The following is a 21,922-nucleotide window of genomic DNA, read 5'->3' on the forward strand; positions in this document are numbered from 1 at the left end:
CCACAGCCAAACAAGTCGACCTGGTTCCATAAACAAATGTCAGAGGAGCTATTGTTTTCAGCTAATGTCAGGCAATTCACACTGAAATTATTTACAAGAAACCTGCAATCTGGGTATTTTAATGACATGAAAAAATGCTATCATTATATCACTAAAAATGACCTCATATGTGCCAGAATTCATAGAACACATCTACTGCAGTCCAGTACAGTTTGAGAGAAATGAGCTTAACCAATGACCAGTGTAATCACATTACATTTGTCTGGAATGAAGTGATGTAACACCTTACTGTTCCTAAATACAGTAATCACATTACAGTTTCTAATCAAAACATTATGTTGTTACTCATGTTACACAAATTATTCAATTATCTGCTTAATGAGCAGATAGAGAGAAATCATCAGATGCACGGACAACAGCGTCGCTGTCCAGTACGCCCGTAGACAGGCCCCTAAGCCTGGGCAGTCTGTGCTGACTGAAAAAGGATGTTCACAAAAAGATTAGTGTCCTATCTGTGATGCAATAAAATATATTTGTTCTCTAATAAATGTAAAATGATTTCAGTATATTTCACTGCCATTTAAGAGTTTTAAGCATAATTTGATGAATATCAGGATAATAAAGTGAATTGCAATTATTTTGACCAGGATAATCATGAAATTAAACTTTCACTTATCCCATGCTTGATCTGAGTTGTCTGAGTCTCTCAGTCAATCAGCTAATTTTATTTCTTTTCCCATCCCTGTGCTACCTTGAATGGACATTAGTCGATGATCATCAGTCCCCAAAAGCTGAACAGAATATGATGCAAAGATACAGAAATATGACTCAGAACAACATTACACTGACAATAAAACCTGAACTAAGTCATGTTGCACATTACCTCTTCATCTTCATCCTCTACCAGCTCAGCATGAATGTCATCCGCTGACTGCTCGATCTCACTGCTGTGATACAGAGAATTGATATCAGAGGCGTGAAATTCAAGAAAAACTGAACAATTCAGCTACTGAATAAATGTCTTACACCGAGTCTTGGAGAACATCAGGGTGCAAATGAGCAGGACTGGATACATCTGTAAAGAAAATTAAGACAGTTTAACAAGAAATAAGAGAAGAAAAAAAAGTCTATTTCTCTTATGTTTGGCCCCCTTTCCCCTTCGGAAAGCCTCATGGCACACCGCATACATGACATTTCTACTCATGCAATTCCCCACTACCACCAGCAGATGGTGTTACAGGCCGTTAAGTGACAACATGCAATCCTTGTGCTGGCACACACTGGTGAAAGATAGCAACAGTAACTGTTACTGCTCCCACCCTAAAAGCAAACATGCAGAGGACGGAGAGAGCTACGGGGAATCTAAAGTTTGAAGAGTGGAATGATGGGAGAATGACAGTGCAGCAGTGACACTTTCAGACCGTCAACTCACCGGGGAAGATAAACTGCTGTCTATGCTGAAAGTAACAGGCAGCTTTTGCAAAAAAGAGAAAGGGAAAGACCAGCGAGCATGGCAGGGAAGGAGACTCTTGGTTAGAGAAGCTTTGAGGTGACAGATCTTGTAAAAAGCACAGTTGTTCCTCAGTGTTAATGTCAGATATGGAGAGAGAAGGGAAGAGAAGCATGTTTGTGTCACATTAATACTGTTAAACTGGAAAAGTTATTCAGGGAAAAAATGTGTAATAAGGAGAAATTCAGAGTACAATGCTAACATGCACATTTCATTTGGGTTTGTTTGTGTTTATCAGGTTATCTATACTTGTGTTTGTGTACCCAGGCATCTGTGACGCTTACCTGGGAAGTTGAAGCGGCTGTCCCGGTGGCCTTTGGGTGAGGGGTTGGGTGGTGGGGTGGCGCTGGGGGGGTTGCTCTGCTGGAAGGGTGCAGGGGAGGAAGGTGTGGACGAGGTGGTGGAGGACGGATTGCTGCTGGAGTCCAGCTGGTTCAGCACAGGAGGATGATCCTAGTTGGGCAGAGACAGACGCAAACGACACAAATCAGAATTCATGTCTAAGACGACTTCGACAGCTTCAACACTTTGTTTTACTCTTATTTTACACTGTAGCAGTCTGTGCGATTTCAAGGAAAATCTGTTGCGTTGTGCTATGGCAGAAATACGGATTGCTACGGACGGCATAAAATGTGGAGAGCTTCACTAATCTTTACAATGTTTTGAAAGGGCAGATGGTGAAAAGACTGAAAAGCCAATGGCAAAATCACTTGCAGAATTATTTGTCACTTCCCTCTAAAACAAACACATGCAGAATTGGATCAGAGAGAGATCATCTGTGCAACAGGAACCGATGGGGATTATTGCAAATGTGGTCTTAATTTTCATACAAATGCTTAAGTGCCAGAGACAAAACTCAAGTCTTGCACTTCAGTGACATCCCACACTGTGGCTTCATTGATTTACATGGTTTCTATCTTGGTGTCATCTTTTGTAAATTCACTATAAATCAGCGCTGTTTTTAAGTTCTACATAAAGTGATTGTGTGTGCTATAATTCAGGACTCCTTATTTTACCTTTTTCGTAATGGCCTTCGGTAGTGTGCCAAACTGCGGTGCTTCTGGCGGCCGGTCCACAGGGTTGTTTATATCAGAAGGAACAGACTCAGTCCTCCGAATTTTGGCAACTAGAAGAGAAATTGGAAATGTTAACGATGTATACGCACAACGCATTGTGTCGATCAACCGTAGATTGAGGATGAAACAAAGCTTACTTGGTAGAAATGAGATTCTGCAGGATGGGGCCTCCTTGGTGCATTTGTTGTGGCACTTTAACCTGAACAGATATTTGGCAGAATATCAGCATGTGGTATCTCTTCTAGTCCGGCTCCTGAACTGAATCCTGTCAGAGCTACTGTGTTTCCTCCTAACATGCTACTGTTCTACTGTCTCGGTCAATAACAAAACACTTAAAGTTGAGAAAGTGCTTAACTCACCGACAGTGTTTGCACTTCACCCCAAACATCATGTTCTTCTGGCACACCTGACACGTCTGGGACAGCCAGGACTTGGTTGAAAACCTACATGAACACAAGAAATGCTATCAAACCTGCAGTATTAAATTATGTATTATTTTATTAAAAACAATTCTAGCTTGTTAGCTTTATCATGACATAAGCTTAGGACAGAACATATCGTGTGTAAGAGAAAGATGTACCTGTGTGTGACTGCTAGGCCGATGTCCCTCCTCACTGCTTGTGGGGAGCTGCGATGCACTGCTACGTTATCTAGCCAAGAAGAAAGAGATGGAAGGACAGAAAGATCAAGGGGAGGATTGGGTTATGTCGAGAAAGACTGGTATCTATGACATATCTAATGACATGACCCCAGTGCAGGCCTGCTGTCGGGGAAAGGGGTCAAAGATGACAATGGTGATTGATATTTAAATAAATTTTACCTTGTCATTTGATACCTTAAACCCACAGTTATTGTGAAAATGGTGCGGTTCAGTTTCGACCGCACCAGGTAGTACAGACAAGCTGAATGTTGCAAAGGCAAGGAGCTGGGCAGACTAGCAGATAAAATCAGCTGTAGCAGGGTCAGTTTTAAAGCTAGTATGTATCATATGTAACTAGATGACATTATTTTGTTGGGAATAGGCTAAATAATGCTCCAAAGTGAGGCTATATTTTTGCGAGGAAAGAGCTGCATTGCCATTTTTCAAAAATGTTAGTGGAATATTTCTGCACACTGGGGTCCCTTAAGAGTCCTGGAACTGCATAAATGAACACATAATAAACACTGGATTTGGAAATTGTCATAGATGAAAGAGTAAATATATTTTTCCACTCATGACTTGATCTTATGATTTAAGGCCTTGCAGTAATTCTTTAATGAGAGTTACTTTTTCCCTAATCATTCATTGGAGGGCATTTTCCTCTGGTTTTGTTTTAAAGTGAAAGGAGGATTAAAACTGTCACAGTCTTATTTTATAGAAAACATTTCTCTATTTTGAAATATAACTTACTAGACCTTTTGTGCTTCCTGATCATATGGAGTATATGTACATATGCGAAACAGAGCATGACCTGGGTGGGTCTATAACACTGGATTTGGAAATGGTTGTAAGAGACTCCATCTGTCACTGTTAGGCTAATACCCAGGAACTCATTTGAAGTTGCACGTGTTAGTATTAGAGCTGAGGGTGGGTGGGTGTTGGTGTTTACGGTATCAACTAACGATTATTTTCATTATCGATTAATGTGTCAATTATTTTCTCAATTAATCAATTAGTTGTTTGGCCTATGAAATGTCAGAAAATGGTTAAAGATCTTAATCAGTGTTTCCCAAAGCTCAAGATTACATCCTCTAGTGCCTTGTTTTGTCCATAACCCAAAATTATGAGACCTTTTTGAAAATACTCAAACTGATGAATAGATTGTCATATTAGTTGACGATTAATTTAATAGTTGATAACTAATCAATTAATCAATTAATTGTTACAGGTCGCGTGGTGATGCTGAAATGCATATTCACCAAATCAGCAAAATAAAAGAATATATACACGATGAGCATGACTCACTCTTAATGGTGCTGTGCTCCTCCATGAGGGTGGGCGTGCCAGGCAGGTTGTAGGATGCTGAGGTGGCAGCTGGGAGGACTCCAGGAGTGCGCGCAGACATGACAGGGTAACGAGAAGGCGAGTCCTCACATCCATTCCCGTTAACTTGCATATTCAGTAACAGCTTATTCTTTTTAACACACCTGGAGAGGAGGAAAGTTAAAGAAATGTGAGCATCAGTGGGTCCAGTTCACTGGCAACAAACTAAGACTGGATGCTACAGCGGATCTGCAGCATCGCTGGAACACCAGACTGTTCGGGACAGGTTATGTAAGGGCTAGAGAGAGGCACGTTGGAGTACCTAAATAGCACTGGCACGGGATAGACAGGGTGACATGCTTAACACCCAGACTGAAGTCACAAGGACTGATGCGCTGAGCAGTGCCAGCTCTGTGATTTACACACACACACGCACGTGAGTAATCCTCGTTAGAAAAAGAATCTGTTTGTTTTAATCTTGAGTTCTGTTCAATCAGCAATCAGACCTGTGACCTGTTTTCAGATTGCTGTTGTTATATACCACAAAGTGTACAAAGCCAGGATAAACTAGCAGGATTGTGTGTGTGTGCATTAGATGCATTGGATCTATGCCAGCCGTATTTACTTCTGCCGTTGCCCAGTTTTTTTCCCCACTAAAGCTTTCCATAAACAGACAGGATATTATGGATAAACATGTGGCTTGTTTGTGTATGTGCATCCAATCACAATAGAGAGAGAGAAAAAAATGAGGGAGAGAGAGAAAGAGATTGTGTGTCTTGCCACCTCTGAGCATTAGTCCTAGGAAATACTTCCTGTTTTGACATGAGTCATAATCTCTGGGAATCTGTGAGGGGATTAGCTCCACTCATACAGCCGGAGCAAAGGAGCAACAGGCAGGATGTGAAAGGATGTAGAAAGAGGGTGAGCGAGGGAATGTGAGCGTATCTGCCTCTGTCCTGACACAAAGTAAGACTGGGGTGAGAACGAGACACTGGACTGATGTTTTCACGAGAATTGTACCAACAGCTGCTGTCATCAGTGGGTGATAAGAAACACGAGGCTGCAACAGTAACCCAATTACTGTAATACCACCATGATCATGCTTGTTCAAGTAGGCTACAGCACCCACTCCTGCTATGTGTTGACTTTGCAGCAAAACCCCTTCCCTCAATTTGTCGTGTCATGTCATTTTTTTTTATACCTTCAAACCTTCCTGACAATTCACTGGGGTATACTGTATAGAATGGAATTTTTATGAAAAAACAAAACAAAACAATGAATAATGAACAGACAGGAAACAAATGAGCACCTTTTTTTCATAGATTCTTGCTGGATGACCAAAGGACATGTGGACACATCAACAGAGCTGAGATGATATAGCAGTGGTGGCTGCAGACTGGCAGTTGAATAAAATCATGTGGCTATTAAACTACTTTTGTGGTTGGATAAAGTCATCTCAAGATAAAATTATTTGTGGCAATATTTTCAAGATTCCATCTCTAGTCCTATTTATTTGGTTAGCAAGGAGACCTATGAAGCATTTCTTTTTACAAGTCCTGTAACATTATCCTCACTACTCTCAGTTAGCGTTGATCTCAGCACAGCTGTTTCACCTGTAAACACTGACCTCTGGTGGCACGTGCTGTGCGCTACAATACATCACGTTAATACAGCATCTCCGTATCAGTTTAATGGACAGAGAAGTGTCTGGTTTTTTTGGACGGTATTGAAAATCAGAACTTTGGGATTTCTATATACCCCAGTATACCCTTATACCTTGAAGATGCCCAAGCCTATTGGCTAATACAGTGTTTGAAGTCATCTTACCAAATGTCAAGGCAAATCACAAGCATTCAATAAATAGATAATGGTATGAAACAGTTCCTACAATTCCACTGATCCCTAAAATTGATTTCGATTTGTTTACATCTTGGCAGGACATCTGTGTTAGCATCCACAGATCCTTAGATTAGGAGACATGTCAATTTAGAATAGCCTTGACAGACGTTTCTGTTTAGTCTATAGAGCTCACCATTGTCGTTATAGTTCCTCAATGGTTCTGGCACACTGCTTGACAACTCTTGACAACAGTGTTAGTCCTGCGCATGGCACTGATTGGCTAACTGAGTGGCACCACGGAGTTCATAGGTTATTTTTATTTTAACTGAGAAACTGCTGTTTCATGTCACAACGCCTGATGAATCAATCAGAGTTCAATGGAGTGGGCAGATTCAAAGGTCTGGACCTAGGCAATTACTAGGCATTAGCTTGGGTCCATCTTTGCTTCCTGTTAGCTGATGTAATTTAAATACACTGTAAAGCATTCCAACAGGAAATACAAAGGGACCTATTTAGAATTAAAGTTCATAACAGTTCATGTAAAATTTGGATTTATCAGACCCATTATTAGTAAAGAGTAAGTAGTAAAGCACCTTAAGAAATCAAGGTGCAAACAGTAATGAGACCCCAGGCTGAAGAAAATGCCTGCATAATATGGTTAAAGAACTGCAAAGACAATGCTAGTTAACTATACGTTACAGTAGCTCTCCTCTCCCAGCACTTTCCCCAACACTCCCCAATTCCCGTAAACCTGTGCTAACAAGGCCAACGGCGGAAATGTGTTACAATTAGAATTTGATCTGAGGATTTCGATTTAGTTCTAATCTGACCTAGTTAGAGAAAGCTCTTGTAAAAGGTGATTATTGTAACAGTATATTACACCAAACATCTTTCTGAGCACCTACTTATTGGTGGGCGGGTCCTCGATGCGGTTGCCCAGCTGGGACTCGTGGCTTTTGCTGCGTGTCAGGGTGATGTTGGGAAGTAGATGCAGCACTTTGCGGGACGGAGGTGGAGGAGTGCAGGGGGGCTTCAGTCGGTGACGCCTCTTTGAGGGCGGAGTTATGGGTGGGGTGGATGTGTGTCCGTGGAGCCGTGCTGCGCGAGCTAAGGACATTGGGAATGGATCTGTGAAAGGGCTTTCACTGTGGCCATATGATGCCAGCGCCTCGGGCGTGGGTGCTGCCGACACCGAACCAGAGCGGGGATGAGGGAAGGTGGCGCAGGGGGTGGATGGGGTGGACTGGATGGCGGATGGGCGGGCGAGAGGTGAGGGACTGTGAGGGCGGAGTGGAGTCCCCAGGCTGGTTAGCTGGTCTGCAGTCAATAGAGAGCCACTGTCCCTCCTTGTGGGCTCAGACAGCCAGGGGCCGCCATCCTCTCTCAGTTCACCTCCTGGACAAGCAGAAAAACACCATCAGCAGAAAGTCCAAGAAGAATACAATGTGATGCATTCGATCTTTGAGGCTCCCATGGAGGAAACACATACCTGATTCAGTGGCACTCTTCAGACAGGAGAGGGCAGCACTGAGCCTAGCACATTCTTCTGAACTGGACCCTAGTCTTCGCATTGTATCCCTCACCTGAGCACCTGTCATCTGCAGTAAGGCATCCAGGGACAACTTTGCTTCAACTGCCTGTAGACAAGCAATAACAAGAAAAAGAGGGGGTGAGCGCTCCATGAGCATACAAGACTGAGCACAAACACAAGCAATATACATGATGTACCAGTGGGAAGCTCTGCAACAAGAAAGCAATCAGCAGGTACACCACTGAGAGAATAACAGTTATAGAGTAAACATAATAATCAGGCTGTTGGTGATTATTTGCTAAATCTTCAGAAACAAGACGCACATTAGCTTCTCCTGTACCTAAAACTTAATAATGTGGACATAATAAAACTGATGACATCTGTATCAAATGAAAAAGCAAAGACAATCTGCTTGAAATCATTTATATAACATCATTAAAAACTTCAGTTGTAAATCTTGTAACACTGCAGTGGTCTCAACACCATGATGGCTGCCAGGCTGAGAGTCAGCATTAAAAAGGGCAGCATGTTACAGTATTAAATAGGTCATACAACCACTGACTTGCACTCTTCCTGGAAATCGGTGGTAATCCTGTATGTTTGGGACATTTATCATACTGCGTCTTCCACTTATCTGGATGTGCAGATTATTCAGTACCACAGATGTGGTTTCATGCCTGTATTTGTAGATAGTGGTAAAAACTTAAGACAGGATTTGTGCACAAAATCTGCAGTGGTCAAGGCCACCTTGTTTGTGCTTGGTTTTGAATGTTAGACTCAGACAAGTTTGGGTCAAGACAGAGCCTGAACTAATATTTAATCAGTGTCTATGCAAATCCTTTTATTCTACTGTTTGACAGTCAGTTGTGTTCATTCAGAGACACTCAGGATTTCCTAAACAACACATCTATGCAATGGATGAAGTAAAGCACAGTCTTAGATAGAGTGATGATTGTACAGAAGCGAAGGAAACTTTGACAGCAACTAACAGGAAGACAACAGACATCACACAACATAACATTATGCAAGTGGAGGATTGCATTAGTAAAGCAAAAAATCAGAGTGGGAGGCAGACTGTGTAGCAGTGGCAGGCTAGAAATGAAGAAAAATAACACTCGGATAAGACACAGATACATGGTTAATACAATGCAACCTGGTTTGATTTGCAATCACATTTCCCTCTAAACTTAGAAGGTACAGGTCCACAATAATGTGACACCTTGCGACAAACTGACAACTTGTCATATTAGACATTATAATGTGAATCAACTCTTTTATCACACAATAAAGAGACAGCAAAATGCAATGTAATGGATGAGGTTTTCTAAATCAGCAGACAGTAAAACAGTGCTCAAAATTAACTATGAGATTAGATTAATAAAACATGTCTTGGTCCTTGTTAGCTACAGATACCTTGGCGGCAAATCGCCATTTAGTTAAACAGTGGTTTGAACATCAGACAAGGAACCTTTGCTTATATGCTGCTAATATATCAATTCTTAAAGGAATACTTTGACCCTCAGATAATCATTTTTATAACAATTACACATCCCATGTTATGTTGAATTTGTGAAGAAAAATTTGTTTTTCTTGCATGTGAATCCAAAAACAGAAAAAAAAAATCCTTGATGAACGGTAAAAGGGATCTGCGTTTAACAACAGCAAAACTAGTGTATAACATCTGTTCGCAAACTGCCACACAACTCGTGCAGTATAATCCAAGTCTCATTTATCCACTTGTATACTCAATACTTCCCATATGGACATCCCTTTCCGATGGGGAAGTGCACTAAAAGTGACATTTACCTATGCTCTCTTCAAAGCCAGACTCCATTGAGAAAAACAGTAATTTTACCTCCCTGAACACAGGAGCTACTGGTCGACCACTGCCTCAGTTGATAGTTTGTGTTTTTGTGTGACCTTGCTGGATCCGAACTAACCCTTTAAAACACCAAAGTCACACAGTAACTCAAACAAAGTAACTGATTGAGGCAGTGGCAGACCAGCAGCTCCTGTATTCAGAGAGGTAAAATCACTGTTTTTCCTCAATGGAGTCTGGCTTTCAGTTCCCGCTAAGACAGGGCTGTTTGCTGGTGGTAAAGACCCCTTTTACTTCAGTCCATTACGAATTTTCTCCATTTTTGGATTCTTAATTTTTTTCTTTTTCTTCATTCAAGCTAGTTCCATTTACTCTTATCTCTGTTTCCTCTCATTTACACTGGTAATACAGTGTACACCACAATCAGAATGAAAAAGAATAACTGAGGAGCAGGTGGTTAAAGACAGAAAATGAAGCTGACTGGATAAAGACCTGCAAGCCTGAGGTATTTACTGTTCGTTGAACGTTCAGTTACTGAGACAGTGGGCAAAATGACAGCACAAACTGTTTCTAGCTCACAGAAGGAAATGGGAGATAGTCCAGTAAGTTTAGGATGTTTTTCTGACATGGGAAGTACGCAATCACTTATCAGTCAGGTTAAACCCTTGCTCTGAGAGGGCAAACACTGATCAGAAAACTAGGGCAACCTCCCACACTCCTGTGTACACTGTAAGCAAAAAGGAAGCGCACACACACACACACAGACACACAGACACACACACACACACACACGGGTGAGTGATGTGATATTCAGAAGTGGCTGTGGGCCCTCCGCTCCCCTCCCACCTACTCACTCATAATAACATTACAATTTTAGCACCATGAACAACACAGCTTGCATACATGATTGCTGTACTGCGGCCTCCTTGATACAGTGTTATTGGTCAGATTTGCCATTTATGTGTGCACAGCAATTAACATCGCATGGTCATGAAGTCTACACATTAAGTCAAGTGGGTTAACTGGGTTAAATGGTTACACTGGTGGTTAAATGGGCTGCTTACTGGCCGGCATTTTAGAAGTCCCAGAATATAACACTAATGTGTATTGTGCAAAGACATGTGCATAGAACTAAAAATGAAAGTACCTCAGAAGGGTGTCATACAAACAGAGAAATGAACCACTTAAAAGTACATTAAACCCTTATTTAGGTCAAATTTGACAATTTAAATTTTACGGTATTTGCCGCAACACCTGTATTCACCCTGTGTCTGAAACGCCCCATTTTAGCGCCTGTAAGCCCCCCTCCCAAAAAAGCCCAGCTTGCTCTGTATTTGTGCTAGCAGTGTTTCTACAACCGAATTGCAGCTGGAGGAATGACCGTAATGGAATATAAAGGCACGTTCTACCGTGAAAAATCACATATTAAAGCTTCTAAACCAAAATCTCGTTCATTGGAATATGATCCAAAATCGGGGAGAAATTAGCAACTTCTGCAACCAAGATTACACGTTTCCCAGACATTAGCATATAGCTACGTGTAACAGTGTACTTGCAGCCGAGCACTTTCTACCATGAAAAATCACCAATAAAAGCTCTTAAACCAAAATCTTCATAACTGGACATGTTCCAGAAGTAATATGATCTGACATCAGGTATAAATTAACAACATAGTAGGGCTGGACGATTATGGCAAAAATAATAATCACGATTATTTTGATTGATATTGAAATCACGATTAATAAACACGATTATTCATTGATTTCAAAACTCCACCAAAACTCAACTTTAATTATAACTTAAAAGAACAGCCAGAAATAAATTAGTAACAAGTAAACAAGTAAAAAAAATAAAAATAATAATAGTAAATTAAAATAATAATAGCAATAAAAACAATAAATAAAAATAAATACTAGGGCTGACCCAAGTTCGATAGCACGGGATTCGATTGTGAAAAAAAAAAAAATCGAATATTCTTGCTTTTTTTTCCTCCCGCTTTTTTGGGGGGGACCTTGAACGCAACACCATCTCCGACAAGGAAATAGAAAGCCCAACGTGCAATGAATGGAGACCTATTATCCTGCTTGAACACAGACAGCTAAATTCTTTCAACAATGTGACTCAAAATAATGATAAAATAGATTTTATTGATGTAAAATAATATGCTGATGGTGACATTTTCCACCGGTCTGGTGTCAGTGACACATGCTGCTCTGAGTCGCGCATCTGTCTGCTTGCGCTGCAGTGCGCGCCGAGGGTTTTAATTTTTAGTGTTAAATCAAAAGTTAAACACTACTTATCAGCAACCAGAAGTGTTTTTTCGTTTGTGAATATTTTTATCTTAATTCTAGGGTTGCAAGAAACTACCTTTTCGCCATAATTTGTAAGTTATTAACTTTTTTGGACTTTTTTTTTCCCTCTCGTGTTGTCTTGGGGGGCAGACACGACAGCGTGACAATGACAGATGACTGAAGTTGTCCTACCTTTCTTCTCAACCAAAGGCTGCCTTTCTGCCATGTTCTCAATCGCTCGCTCCACATATTATTGATCCACACACGTCACACGCTTGCTGCTGCTGCACATAACACAGGTGCATTCACTTACATACACGCCGCGCCGTGCGGCGCATTAATCGTTTTTCTTCGATTATAATGTTTTTATGATCGTGAGAAGCCAAAATCGAAATCATGATTAAAATTCGATTAATCGTCCAGGCCTACAACATAGTCAACCAAGATTACAAGTTTCCCAGATGTTAGCATGTAGCTAAATGTAGCATGTACTTGTGACCAGGGTATTGACTGTAATGGAGTATCGCTGCACTTTCTACTGTTAAAAATCACCAATTAAAGCTACAAAGCCAAAATCCTCACAAGGGGATACCATTACAGCAGGAATTTGATCCGAAATCGGGGAGAAATGAACAACATCAGCAACCAAGACTAAATGTGTTTTTTTCTGACGTAAGCATGAAGCTGCATGTAGCAGTGTAGGCTACTCATTACCCTTGCGGTAGCATTCCTGGAGCAGATGACCATATAAAGAAAGCTATCATGAGCTGATGTCGAGCTTGTCTCAAAAGTAGATTAAAAAAAAAGCTGTTGGAAACAGAGCATTCAGAACAGTCTGAAGCCTGAAGTCTGAGGTTTTTGGTCAAAGGCATTACTTTTACATACACTTACCTCATTATCTGATACCTTGGCCAGGTTAAATATGAACATTTAACATATAACATTACAGAAAAATAAGTAACGTATAATAGGTCCCCTTTAAGGATGATTCATGGCAATACTTAAAATGCTTTGGCAATGTTTTTGTAGTGAGTTAATCAAGATACAGCAAGGCTGCTTAGCAAAGCCACAGACAACATTGATTAGTTCACAGAAGGAAGGAGGCATGTAAGAAGCTTGCCAACATGGCATCCACATGCTTGTGTAAGATTATGTAATACCTCACTTTCAGTTGCAGCATGGAGGCAGAGAGGTTGGATTCCAGGTAGAAAAAAAACACTACATACAATCATTGTTAGTTTTTTTTGGATCACCTATTACATAATCCGGCCCTCAAAGTATAGAGTGAGGAGATGCACTGTAGAAATCTCAATCTAGTAATGTTTGATCTAAATGGGTCATCAACACGCCATGACGGCTCTACATCTTTTGGGAAATCCCAGTTTGTGTACAACACATACAAATGAGCACTTTCACTATGCTATCACAAAACTCAAGTTCTTTGAAAGGGAAGGTGGTGACGTCTAAACTGAAAAGCAAACAGAGCACTAAACATGACAGATATGACTAAACCTTAAACAGAAGACAAATAATCAGATATGGAACACGGCAGTAAAACAAAACAAAAAGCACGCACAAGCTTGGGAGATATTAAAGAATAACAAGTGTGGAAACGTTAAAAATAAGCAGGTTACAGTTAGGTCATAAAACAAAGACAAACAGACAAGAACAATGCAAACATACAGTAGATGAGAGGGATTAAAGGAGTTCACAGCGGTGCAGGAAGGGCAGCTGGTGGAAGGAGAGGAAATTGCAAGAAAATCAAACAAATCTTGGTGGAATGAGAATTGCACAACACTTGTGAGATCAGGAAAGTATGCATTTGATGCATTTGTGTCAGGTGTGCAGAAGCAGCTAGCTGCCGGGTGCTGGTGTAAGGAGAGGTGCTGATCCAGAAGACATCGTCACTGAACAGTTAAAGGCACCTTAACTGCTAACACTGTAGCTTCCTTATGCAAAGGCCTGAGCATAATGCAATGCAGTTAATATCTTTAATAGGGGATCTCAAACTAGCTGTTATCTCATAAGTCATAACAAGATAAATAAAAACCATAGTAATAAGAGAACTGCGCACAGCGATGGGAGTAGTTTTACATGACCAAAAGTAACCTCTAGGTAAGCAGCAAATAGTGAAAAAGTTTTGATTTTTAGTATGTTTATAATTATAAATCAGATGTATAGATGATGTAAAAGTGTCTCTGTTAGGGCCCTCATTCCTCCATAAAGAGGACAGAGGTCAGAAAAGCTGGTGGGCAGTCTGGGTCCTGCTCAGAGACAAACACATGTGAAAGATATTACTGAACTCAGGCTCTCAAGCCTTGTCCACATGAACACATGTATATTGGCCTTTTGTCCACACCAATTTGATTGTTTGTAAAACTCAATCTAGGTTAAAGATTTTCAGAAACTCTGTTCTCATTGTTGACGTGTGGGTAAAAAAAAAAGAGTTTTTGGCTTGTGACGTCAAAGTTTGCAATGTTATCTCCTTTTTGAGGTGTCACAAATGAGGCAACATTTCGTGCAATGGCGGACATGACTATAATAGTGCTGGCTCTAATCTAATCTAACGGGGCTTTTTACATGTTCACACATAAATGTATAATTACTCTTCCACTATAGTGAGCAACTGAGTTCTCAGAATGTGCTAAGGAGGTCACTGCTCAAGGTAGCCTTCTGGTAATAGTCTTTTTCAGGCTTCTAATTGGCCAACATTTTCATCTTCTTTTTTGCTTGGCTTTAGGGTTACGATTATATCACTACCTGTTGGTTTGGCATGCTCTTGACGGTGCTTCAATTGTGTTATGCGTTTTTATTTGGATGTTTTTTAACAATGCTTGTGTGGACAGGATTTTTTTTCCTTTTAAGCAAAGGAGGGGAAACCCTGCTTTCAAAAATACCCGAGTCTGTGTGGACCATAGGCCTCAATCTGAAGGTCAGCTCTGACAAGGCCATCAAAGGGCAACACTGCCACCATGGTACACTTTGATGTCCACAGGCTCTCGCATTGGTTGGTTTTTATATATAAATCTATTCTTGGCCTGGTTCCCTCTTATCTTTCTACATACATGTGCAGAAACCAAAATCAATATGGCCTTCACTCTTGTAATATTCTTCAGGTTCCACAGGTGAGAACAGTTCTCGGCAAAAAAGCTTTTAAATACGCTGCCCCTTCGTCCTGGAATCATTTACAGAAGGATCTGAAATTGGCAGTCCTGATTACTGTGGGGGAGTTTAAGTTGATTTTAAAGGATCGGGAAATTTGCTCTTTTAGCCAATGTGCCTGTTCCTAATTTATTTTAAAATTGTAATCACATGGAGCGTCTGGAGCGTCGGTGGCTTAGTGGATAGAGCAGTCGCCCCATGTACAAGGCTGTTGCCGCAGCGGCCAGGGTTCGACTCCAGCCTGTGGCCCTTTGCTGCATGTCATTTCCTCACTCTCTCCCCCCTTCACGCTTAACTGTCCTATCTATAAAGGCAAAAGCACCTTTATAGATAGGACTATGTTTTATGTTTTATACTGCCCTCTTGGGCAGTATAAAACATTGTTACATCATATATATCCTTAAATAAAGGATACATATGATGCTGCTATTGGTTTCATTCATCACATCATTTTCATAGACTCGAAACTGAGCTGTCACTTTCTAGCCTAATACAACAATTGACACCAGATGATGTTTTAATATTTGCTGATCTGCTTCAAATTACTTAACAGCTGTGCTTCTGTCATCTGTGGAAAAGATTTTCATCCTTATGTAGAAAATACAGGAGAGCCATTATAACACGAGCAGTTTTAATAGACCTACCAGTACATTTGGAAACTGCAGCTAAGGTTGGATGAAAAATGAAAAAAAAAAATCAAACATACCGTACACATTTGCAAATATGCAAATTTCAATGAATATTTTCCTGAAGAAATGTGAGACTTTAACAAATATATGTATGTCGAAACTAATGGCAGTAAGCTAGATTTTTGTTATGCAACCAAGATCAGTTTGTCAACAGGACAAGTTCATCCTGTCTGAGTGACAGCGAGCAGTCGCTGTCTTCACCATATTGGTCTCATTAAACATGTTGCTTTGAAAAAAAAAATATATATAAAAAAAAGTTTTTTCTCAGTATTAATCAGTTCAAGTTCAGTGTTTGCAACTTCAATATCATGATCATAAAAATGACAGCACTTCTCTTTTAGAAAGACATTTGGCTGGTCACTGGTCAAGTATTCCTCATCCACATGTGAGCGGAGTCTGAGTACACACACTGAATCCACATAAATGTGACACAATCAGTCACCCAGGCCAGAGAAGACAGAGAGAGAGAGACACTGATGTTCACACAGAACAACGTGACCTACCTCGATGAGCTCTGGTCGCAGGTTGATGGTGCGTAGCCAGTCTCGTAAGTGCGGGTAGCTGTCCAGGGCCTCGGGCCTCTCTGTCTCTGGCACTTTCTGCTTGCACTGCAGCTGTTTACAGATGTATTTCATCAGCTTCACCTGCAGGGAGCAATAGAGAACACAGCACAGATGGGAGGGGCAGGTTAGAGGGGGAGACTCACAGCGTGCTTGGCTACAGCTAAAGGAGCAGGCCTTCACTGTCACACCTCTGTGTTGGCAGTGGAATTTTTTGTTGAGATGACACAGAAATTATGCGGTATGTGCCATTTATTGTTTCTGCAACACCACACATAACAAATAGCTCTTTGGAGCAGTAACACAGTTACTACTGACTACTGTTGCTTCCACAAAAGTGACCTTAGATAAGGCCAAATCCATCTTACTGTACATTCATCACCTCTGCAATCAACAGATGTCTCTTCAATACAATTAAGGTTAACCTGATGCATGAATTACTCCATACTCACACTGTTTTTCCATTCTGAACTCAATGTACCTGCAGTAACGATTCCAGTGTTTGTTTAACCCGATTTCCCCGTGCCCCCAGTGCACAAGACAGTTAATTAGATATAAACAGCTATTATCATACAGAGGAACAATGAGCTGGTCATCTAATGAGAGCATCTGTGGTGCTGGCACAGCAAACAAGTGTATTTGGAACAAGGAAGCTGCTCAGTGACATAACGACGGAAGAAATTGCCATATGACCAGTCAATTCTCCTGTTAGTTTCAGAGGTACTGTGCTCTCTTTTCATCTGCAGCTCTTACAAAACATGGTACAGTACTGCACCTTTAGTCACAATCAGCCCTATATGTATTTATGTATGACATAAAATGCAGAAAAAACGACACAATTCATGTGCGAGCCAGTTGAGGACAAAGCTACAAGGAAATCTTCCTTCACACCAGAGAGTGTCCCCAGTACCTCCACACTCTGGTGGCGCTGCTGATGAAGCAGGGGAGTGAACGAAGAGGAGAAGAGAGAGGAAGACGCATGCCTGCCAAGATCACTCAGGATAGTGGCTTACTGATGCATAACCCCCCCCTACACACAATCTTTCTATTGAGCCTTGCATCTGCTATTCAGCACGTTAATGATTAAAGCCCTGGTGAAGGCCTTTGCTGTAGCGTCTCACCATGCATCAGTTACCAGAACATCCCAAACCCTGCTGTGCTCGAAAGCCAGACCTGTCATCGTCTCAAAAACACTCATATTCAACAACACAATAAAGCTGCGAGACTTTACCCCAAGCCAATGTCAAGTGCAGTGGTCCTGTGAGTAAGTATCACAATGAACACCACGGTATTGGTTTGCAGCGGCCCGCGTTGTGCAGCCTGGCACGGCCGTATAGTGTGTCTCCTTATCTCGCAGTCTATCTGTAAGAGTCCATTACAGCAGGCAGCACCTTCAGATGAGCCGGGCGACACCAGCTAGCTCTCGACCCTGCCACGCACCTTTTGAGTGCTTGAGCAACAATGGGGAGCACACGTCTTTCTCTGCTCATTCAGCTTTCTCCGTGACACATCTACTCACCGAGCAGACAGAAACTCACACAGCCACGCCGCTCTGAGAAAGTGTGGCCTTGGGATGTAAAAAGGCTGCTTCGTGGCAGCTAACAAAAGCATCTCCACTGAGGGCCAGGGAGATGAAAGAGGATGGAAAGGATGTAAATGCTCTCCGTGTCGACTCCACTGCAGCTTTTCAGCTCTGCAATTACTCATCTATTATCAGCTGCACTGAGAGCACTATAAAATAATTAAACAGCATGCATTATTGAATGTAAACCAATAAAAAGTGACATTTTCAAAGCTTACAAGCAAGGAGCATAACATCACAGGCGTAGAGATCGGGGTGGGGGAAGGCAGGGGACATGTCCCCCTCAATATTTAGTACTAGGACATTTGTCACCGCCAACAAAAACATTAAGATAGCAGAGGACTTTTATTTTGAAGTTTTTAAAGACAATTGCAACATAAACTGGTGCATAAAACCACGAGGGAAATTACGTGTTTGAAGATCAAAATTAGTCAAAACATGTCAATGCCTTGTCAAAACATGCCAATGCCTACACAATCTCTCCTCACAAGGTACTAAAAACAACACTTGCTTATAAAAAGTTAAACAATGAAGTGGTGTAACATTCCAAATATCTTTTCTTGAACCTCCTTCTAGTTGCATGCATTTGACCTTTGAGCACAGCCAATAAGAACTTGGCAGCTTGCTCCCCCCTTCAGCATTCTTGTTTATACACATTTGCGGCTGGAAACACAAATAAGCATGAAGACACATGCAAACATACAAGTAGACAAGCATGTATACCAAGCAGATGGGAGGCTGAACAATGTGAAGCTGTGCTATGTTTTATATCCAATCTGTTACAAACCTACATTGTGTATTACAGAGCCTCACAGATTATTCAGATGTCTCATCAAGTGTCTGAATGTACTGTTTCTGGAGATGTGGACTAGCATGGCCAACAGTAAGAGGCCTTTACTCGATGTAGCTAATGAGCTAGCCTCCCGCTTTACCCCCCTATACACTAGTGCAGTCCTGTGACGTCAGGTTACCTAGCAACCCCTCTTCTGAGTCGTCAGCAACATTTCAGTGGGATTTTCCCATACATGTGAAACACAGAGCTCAGACACAAAACATCTCAACACACAGATGTCATCGTGGTGATAACTGTGGTAGCAACAAAAAACATTTTTATCTCCGGTCACACAGAACATTCACTTTATCTACTGCCACCCTAAATTAATAAGGTGGATACAGTTACACAAGTCCCCAAATCCCTAACTGATATCAGTAATGTGCGTATTTGTGTTGAGAGCACAGTCAGGCATATCAACAAACCAAGAGATAATGACAGCCCCCCCTTGCATATTATTTTTGGTGCAGAGTGGAGAAAGCAGCATTTGACGTGTGGCCTGGAGGTGGGAGGAGGAGAAATGGCGTCAGAGCCCACCTGTCAGCACGGCTAAACAACACCATGGCAACGGCCTAATGCTGTGAGGAGATGAGTGACAGCCAGTGTGTCAGCCGCTGGAGAGGGGAGAGGAGTCCCAGCAGCAGCCCTGCCTGACACAGCAGACTCAGGGAGCAGATCCCACTGCTCCAATTGTTTTCTCCAGGCTCTTGCTGACACAGCCACTTTGGTGCACCTGCCGAGGATAGCACGGCCTGTCTGAGAACTGAGCGACGACGCTCGATCCCAGAAAATTATATTCTCACAGGAAGGTCAGGTCATTTCTCTCCGACTGAAAATGCTCACGTTTCTTGTTGCCAGAACAGGCTCACTGAAGCATTTCTATGCCTTGTGTCATAATAGCTACCAACCATTAAAGGCCCGTGCAAAATACAGTCTTAACAGTATAACCTATGAGCCGAATGCAATCAGATAAAACCACAATACAATATTATCACTATTAGCAACAAGGTGACCTGAGAGCAGTGGTCCTTTTGTTACTTTTTGGCTGTAGCCTGAACGCTGCTCTGTCTTTACATGTAGCAACTCTAGCCAGTATCACAGTCAATGTGGAATGTGACAGCGCAGCCCTGTCGCCTGAGATAAATGTTGGCATTGTACATTTCTGCAAACAGTGGATACATTACATTTGTACATTTCATACATATTATATCAATGCTTCTAAAGTGATGTAGTGTATGAGCTGACTTTGTCACCAGGAGGTGGAGGGGATGGTGCATGGTGTGTCACTTAGGTGAGATGCCTACTAAGCTGCATCCACATCATTTCTGTTGTACTTTTTATGCACCAAGCATGGATGTCTTCTCGCAACCCACCCCTGTTTTTCCTGCAGGGGAAAGGCCAAGAAAATCAGTTGTTTTTTAACAAGACAAAGCTGCCTTTCCTGCTGGTATAGTAGAACAAAAAGTGGTTGACATACAAACAACAAAACAGGTTGTGATTAAGCAAGTCACTGTTGTGTTTCCAGCAGCTTTCTAGGCACCAAATGCAGGTGCTTTGTAGCAAATGTCACTGTTTTTCTAGCTGCTTTTTGGGCACCAAAGATGTGTGTTTTGCAGCAAACTGTCAGTGATTTTCCTGTGGCTTTTTAGGCACCAAATATAGGTGTTTTGTAGCGGGCTATCATTGAATTTCCAGCTGCTTTTTAGGTACTAAACATGAGTTTTTGTAGCTACCCATCAATGTTTTTCAAGCAGGCATAATGCCACAAAAAGCGGTTGAATTTTGCGGAGATGTTGCTGTGTTTCCTGCCAGTATAGTGGCACATAAAGTGTTTGTTTTTTTACAGACAGAATGCTGCATTTCCAGCAGGGATTGTGCCCCCCTTACCTGGTATTTTATGCCAAAACTGTTGTTTTTGTGCCTAAACCCAACCATGTTAACAACAACACTGTTGAAACATAAGTTTCATTGTAACTTGCCAATGTAACATGTCCATGGTGTGCAGAAATGTACAATGCCAACATTTTTTTCTGGCAATTGAGTTGGACAGTAGCAACAGTAGCACTGGAGCTGGGCAAATTTAAGGGCACATTTTAAACAGGATTATGCATCTAAATAAACCATGGTGAGTAGATGCTTTAAGGCTGATGCACAGTTTTATCTACACAATGAAAAAGATTAAAAATGTCCAAAGACAAAAACACAATGAAGCCAGGCAGACCTAGTTACACAGAGGCCAGGTCACATGGATTTCTGGCGGGGGGCTGTTCGTACATGGTTGACAGATCCTGACAATGGCCTGCTGCCCCTCCTCCATCATTGTTACCACCAGTGCAAGTTGACCCCTACGCTAGGCTGGGCTGGAGGGGGGGTGAGGAGGTGACAGAATGGCCTCCAACTCTCTGTGGTAAGGTTGTACAAGGTTAGTGTATGTCCCTGCCTACAACCTACACACATACACACAAGCAGACCACTGGCCTTGTTTAGGCTTACACTGTAATATATTTGACAAAATATGTGGTCAGTGGAGCCATTTTATAGGTCACAAAACACATATAAGAAGTACAAAAATTTAATGGAACCGTTGATAATTGTGGATGATAAACTACTTCTGTGAAAACTGACAATATGTGAAAGTTAAGGATATACATTTTCCCCCAAAAGGACACATTTCAAGTAAATTGCTAATATACATTGCCGCAATTTTAACTATTTACAACTCCACATGCCGTGCTAACTTCCTTTTGATTTGGAGGAACCAAATACCCCCCCTTTCTACATAAGAAGTACAGCAGACCTCAAAATTACAGGATGTAATGCAACTCATCCTGAGTCAGTTTAAGAATAGATTAAGGCCTGCCCACACTGTTCAACCATCCTGATTTCCACATCCAGTCCATATTGACAACACCGCAAAAAAGGAAACAGAGACTGGGTCTGCATTGCTACAGTCACTAGAGTTGTGTTTCCTCTCTTGCCTCATGTGAACGACATTCTCCATTGTCTTCTCCTAGGCCTCCGACAGACACAGACACAGACACACACACACACACACACACACACACACA

The 21,922-nt window shown here is 41.6% G+C and overlaps 1 protein-coding gene across 3 annotated transcripts in view; it reads right to left on the reverse strand.

Annotated features, from left to right (window-relative positions):
• Nucleotides 1-21,922, reverse strand: part of ksr1a (kinase suppressor of ras 1a) — a 35,635-nt gene that overhangs the window by 7,697 nt on the left and 6,016 nt on the right. For 2 of the 3 annotated variants that reach the window (XM_050040805.1, XM_050040806.1), the window contains exons 2-13: nucleotides 16,384-16,524; nucleotides 7,878-8,025; nucleotides 7,294-7,783; nucleotides 4,532-4,713; nucleotides 3,167-3,236; nucleotides 2,946-3,029; nucleotides 2,724-2,785; nucleotides 2,527-2,636; nucleotides 1,795-1,963; nucleotides 1,433-1,474; nucleotides 1,027-1,075; nucleotides 884-947 (exon numbers count right to left, since the gene is read on the reverse strand). In XM_050040805.1, coding sequence (XP_049896762.1) covers nucleotides 884-947; nucleotides 1,027-1,075; nucleotides 1,433-1,474; nucleotides 1,795-1,963; nucleotides 2,527-2,636; nucleotides 2,724-2,785; nucleotides 2,946-3,029; nucleotides 3,167-3,236; nucleotides 4,532-4,713; nucleotides 7,294-7,783; nucleotides 7,878-8,025; nucleotides 16,384-16,524 — 1,611 coding nt within the window. The remainder of the gene's footprint in view (nucleotides 1-883; nucleotides 948-1,026; nucleotides 1,076-1,432; nucleotides 1,475-1,794; nucleotides 1,964-2,526; nucleotides 2,637-2,723; nucleotides 2,786-2,945; nucleotides 3,030-3,166; nucleotides 3,237-4,531; nucleotides 4,714-7,293; nucleotides 7,784-7,877; nucleotides 8,026-16,383; nucleotides 16,525-21,922) is intronic. The other variant, XM_050040807.1, reaches the window with a different exon arrangement.

The sequence above is a fragment of the Epinephelus moara genome, chromosome 3 (assembly GCF_006386435.1).
Source record: "Epinephelus moara isolate mb chromosome 3, YSFRI_EMoa_1.0, whole genome shotgun sequence".
NCBI lineage: Eukaryota > Metazoa > Chordata > Actinopteri > Perciformes > Serranidae > Epinephelus > Epinephelus moara.